At 36.8% G+C, this 4717-nt stretch overlaps 1 protein-coding gene across 1 annotated transcript in view; it reads left to right on the top strand.

The window, feature by feature from the left end:
* Nucleotides 1–4664, top strand: part of LOAG_18709 (hypothetical protein) — a gene marked incomplete at its 3' end in the record, with an annotated part of 6857 nt that extends 2193 nt beyond the window's left edge. The window contains exons 4-15 of the mRNA XM_020451372.1: nucleotides 307–390; nucleotides 551–739; nucleotides 971–1065; nucleotides 1200–1533; nucleotides 1676–1950; nucleotides 2182–2330; nucleotides 2448–2542; nucleotides 2932–3037; nucleotides 3142–3470; nucleotides 3618–3989; nucleotides 4201–4362; nucleotides 4461–4664. Coding sequence (XP_020304846.1) covers nucleotides 307–390; nucleotides 551–739; nucleotides 971–1065; nucleotides 1200–1533; nucleotides 1676–1950; nucleotides 2182–2330; nucleotides 2448–2542; nucleotides 2932–3037; nucleotides 3142–3470; nucleotides 3618–3989; nucleotides 4201–4362; nucleotides 4461–4664 — 2394 coding nt within the window. The remainder of the gene's footprint in view (nucleotides 1–306; nucleotides 391–550; nucleotides 740–970; nucleotides 1066–1199; nucleotides 1534–1675; nucleotides 1951–2181; nucleotides 2331–2447; nucleotides 2543–2931; nucleotides 3038–3141; nucleotides 3471–3617; nucleotides 3990–4200; nucleotides 4363–4460) is intronic.
* Nucleotides 4665–4717: the final 53 nt, after the last annotated feature.

Raw genomic sequence — 4717 nt, 5'->3', positions numbered from 1 at the left:
AAAAAATATATATATATATATATATACATATATGCTAACAGAAAGCATTTTCTTTTAAAAACTTGGCTGTGAACAATCACACGTGAATGGATGAAATAGGTTATTTCTGAGTAGACACCATTAATCCCTTTCGGATCTTTCAGCCGAATCTTGAATGCAGCTACGCCTTTACTAAAATACCGCGTTAAATGACCGAGCAGTCCCATTAGCATAACGCCTGATGTATTCTAAGGTGTATTCCTGGTGTTCACATGTAACATTTATAGTGATGATGATAGAGATAATACATTTGTTTTATTTTTTAAGCAGACAACAGTTCAGGCAGTAACGTCAATTCCAGCAATTACTAAAAAGCAGCGTAATTCTCAACCTCGAAATGGACGCAGAAAGGTCTTCAAATTTTCTTAACTGCTTACTATTTTATGTTACCAGAAGATAATTTCTTTGTAAAATGCGTTCCTGAAAATTTTTCGATACTGACAGAGTCTAGAGTTCTGTTTTGCCTTCACAGTACTTTGTGTAATTACTGTTTTTTCCTTTCATTTTTCAGAACACTAACCAGGGCGGTACTCTGGGATCTGTTCTGATAAAAGCAAACAAACTTGCTGCTGCAGCATCAACTGATGCATCCATAAATCAGTTGTTACCTCCATCGCATGGAATTGAAATGAGGTTGAGTGTACAGAACAGCGAACAGGTGGCTAATCTTTCTAGGGAAATATCACGCTTGCAAAACCTTGTAAGTTTTCAAGTTTTATATATTGCAGTTTAAGATTCGACGGTTTATACATTTCAGTGTAGTGTGTGATCCACTTCCACAATGCTGGTAATTTCGTCAATTTCATAGCTGATTCGGTCATTTAACAGAGCATCCGTCAGCAGAAAGTCGAAGTTAAATCTTCCCTCCATCCTTTATATAATAGTGTTGTAGATTTTGAAGATATATCTGTTCATTGGGAATTATTTTTAGCAAACGGCTTATAATATAGATCATTCAGCAGAGATAAAGGAACTTGAAAATAAGCGAGCGCAGATATTTTTCGAAGCCCTTGCGCAACAGCATAAGTATGTTATTTTGCAGTTTATTTTGATCGGATACCTTTTTTATTCCCATTCGCACCTAATTTTGCTCATACTTTTTACTTTTTTTTTTTTTTGTTACCTCTTTCACATTATTCAGGTACGTTTTTGCATTTAAGAGACAAGGACTTGTTGTCGGCGGTAAATCCCAAGCCGATGGCCTTGACTACACATACCAGGCAAAGGAACCATAATAGGAATAATCATAATAGTGGACAAACAACTGTAGTAGTACATCAAGTGCAGCCTTCTACAAGCTATGAGCGGCAACATCAACAGCAACCCGCACATCGGCAACAACAGCAACAGCAATCGAATTATGAAGCAGCAACACCGGCAAGAATTCCGGTTTCTTGTCAGAATTCATACCAAATTTCGACTCACTACACTCCGGCTCATGAAACTCTTCAAAGCAATCAATTTAGTGTCCGTAACAACAATCAGATTCAGCAGGTACGAAGGTTTTTCAATATTGATTTCAGGATTTCATACGTTAATAAAAATTAAATTTGACTGATATTTGAAATTTGGTCTCCACTAATGATTTTATGGACCACTGAACTTCTTGATAAGTGAGGCTGTTATTACTCTTGAGGTGTCGACTGCGCAGTATAGTTCATACCGAACAACCGTCAGCCAACCGTCAATGCAGCAGAATCAAGTACGGGAAAATTATATTCATTCAGTGTCAAATACTGTGCCGCAAACTGTTATTTTGCAACCAGAACAGCATTCCTCTCATCGTGTAGTTCGTGAGGTACCTTGCGAACCACCTCCTCCACCGGTACCGCTATTTCCGCCGCCAATTCTTAGATCATCTGCTGAATCCGCTGCATGTATTGCGAAGAAGAAAGTCGAAAGGACCAAAAGGTTTACCATGTCTTACAGTTCATTCAATTGCTGGTGTTATTTTTTAGAAATCTATGTTATCCATTCTATTTTTGACACCTTTTGCGACATTTGGTAAATTGATCGAGGAAGCCGCACAATATAATTAGTAAAGATCAAGATAGTAAAAATCAAGATAGCTACAGTTATTTGAGTTGTGGTTTATTACTGTTTTGAATTGTTGTTTGTTAACTGTTTCACCCACAATTACAGGATCAAGGATTACTTTTTATCACTGCATAATTTTGTGGAACATCCAGACGTGTCATCGCCTTTCCATGATCTCTCAGATGTGCTTCAGCGTCTTCTTCCGTTCCACGTCTTTTCCGAACCTGATTTTAATTCCGAGATTCTGGATACTTGTATGTTTCTAATGAAGAGGATTCTCCTTACTGTAATAACTGAAATAAAGCACATGTACATTCTCGCTGAAATCTAACTTCAAACTGTTTTAGTTTCATTTAATATAACAGTTTCAGTTGATTATCATTGTCTGCGACATTTTGTGCATTTAAACAACAGAAGGCATATTATCGAGCAGCGGATGCGATCTTTGCTGTGTAAAGAAGCCATGGTTTGTTATTTTGTATAAAAATTATTTAATCGCTACCGTACAAGTGGAAAAGTTGTAGTTTTCTATCTTTTATTCAACTTAAGAAGCCGTCAGTTAATCAACTGTCATTTGATAAATGTTTTTTTAGGCGTAAAGCCAAATTAATTTGTTTTAAAGTTTATTATATACGTTTCGGAGTTTTTCTCCCCACAGTGAAGAGTATAATATTCATCAGAAGAATAACAATAAAAGGTGGAATTTAAAGTGTTAAGTTAGTCCAAGCTCGATATGAATTCAGTGCAGTTCCTTAACAATTTTTCAATCATGAAATAACGCTAGAAATTCTCCAACATTCTATTTGTTGCTCGAAAAGGAAAATTGGGCGAGTGATTTTCTTATAACATTTTCAGGAGGGATATAGTAAAGCGGATGAGTGCCTTTTACTTTCACTTGATGCGGAACATGAACGTCGTCTGCTAGATGAGGAAAAACGAATGGCTGTTATCTGTGGCAGAGGTAGAAAATTTTGTCTCAAAATTATTGAGGTGGAGCACGGGATTTCGTTTGTTACACCATGGTTTTTGGACTGAATCCCTAGACTATTTAAATTTCTTTTATAGAAAAATTTGTGGCAAATTCTGCAATATGCATGAACGGAATGGATCTAGAAGGATGTCGAAAGGAATTGGTACCGAAAACTATCCCAAAACTACACTTTGATTACCATACTTTCTCGGAGAGTGAAATTGCTGCTCGTACTGTGAGCCCATTCACAACGTCTGATGGCGAAGAGTCTCTAGTTTTGACGGGTTCTGACGACGAAGAAAGGATGCTTTCTGATGTGACTGATGAGATGCTGTTTTCTGAAGAGACTACAACAGTAACCAATACAGAAAGAGGCGCAAATGATCTCGATATAGAGGAGAATGTTGCCAAAAGAATTGGAGAGGTTAATTTTCAACTCGTAAAAAAAATAGTTTGTCATACAGTTGTAGTTGCGCATGTACTTACTCTTGAGAAATTCGTAACTTATGAAGTTTTTGTTAGTTCAGCTGTTGAATTTAGAAGACAAGTAGTGTGACCTTTGTATTTCCAGAAGAACCTGCCTACAAGTAATTGGATTGATTCTTGTCCATCACTTGATTTACGTGCTACGGTTACATGTTGCACTTCGCGGAGGAAAAGTGATTCAATAAGCTCGCATCAGGAACTGTATTCGCCAGTCAATGCTGATCTACCTGAACAAGTGTTCGTTGTAAAAAGTACGGTACCTTCTATTAAATCAACTGAACAGGTGGAAGCGGTCATTGCTTTAGCACATGCAACTACGCTGGAGAGAATTTCATCACCCACCATCGCGGAAGAAAATGAAGGCATCGAAAACTGTGTTCCGATAGAAGATAGCAGTAAAATTAGCGAAGCAAGCTGCGACAATGATAGCTCGCAAGTTCTAGAACATAAAGAAGAGGTCAGTCTTTTTTTGGCCAGAGAAGATTTTGAATTTTATGACAAATAAACTGTCTAAATCGGCAATATTTGGCATACCTGTGTCGTCTAATGAAAAAATTACTCAATTACATTAATAGAATAAATTGCTCAGACTATCATTCAGAACGCCGCCATTAAAGCAGAATGGTATTTTCATGATTTAGGAATGCTTCGAATGTAAATTTGTTTAGACTGAAAAGATTGAGAGACCTCCAATTCGAATAAAAATCGCATTAACTGATGCCACTTTGAAAAACTGTTTGAACAAAAGCAGCGGCAGGAAGAATAAGGAAAAGAAGAAGAAGAAGAAGAAGAGGAAGCACTATGATTCCATGAAGATCTGCAGTGGAGAGGTTTGTACCTTTGCTTTTCCTTCTTTTTATAGTTTCTATGGGAATTTTGAAATTAGTTGACTTTACAGGAACTTAGGTACTAGAAATTTTATATTCAGGTAAATGGTTTACTGCCGAGTTGTTCGGGACTGGAGGATATAAAATCGGAAGATGCCGCCTTACATCGTGATGACACATCTCATCCACGTATTCTTATGCGTATAACGCGTAAAAATAATATTGTATCAGTGACAGATCCGCGAACGAATCATATATCTCTGCATATAACACCAAAAAGTAGTCGGAGTTTTTCTGTATTCTAGCTTTGTAAATATTTCAATATATCTTTTATCAGTTGCTCATTGAATTTCTGTTT

This window comes from Loa loa (assembly GCF_000183805.2).
Source record: "Loa loa unplaced genomic scaffold supercont3.459, whole genome shotgun sequence".
Taxonomy (NCBI): domain Eukaryota; kingdom Metazoa; phylum Nematoda; class Chromadorea; order Rhabditida; family Onchocercidae; genus Loa; species Loa loa.
The sequence above is the reverse complement of the archived record's forward strand: the minus strand, read 5'-3'. Positions and strand labels throughout refer to the sequence as shown.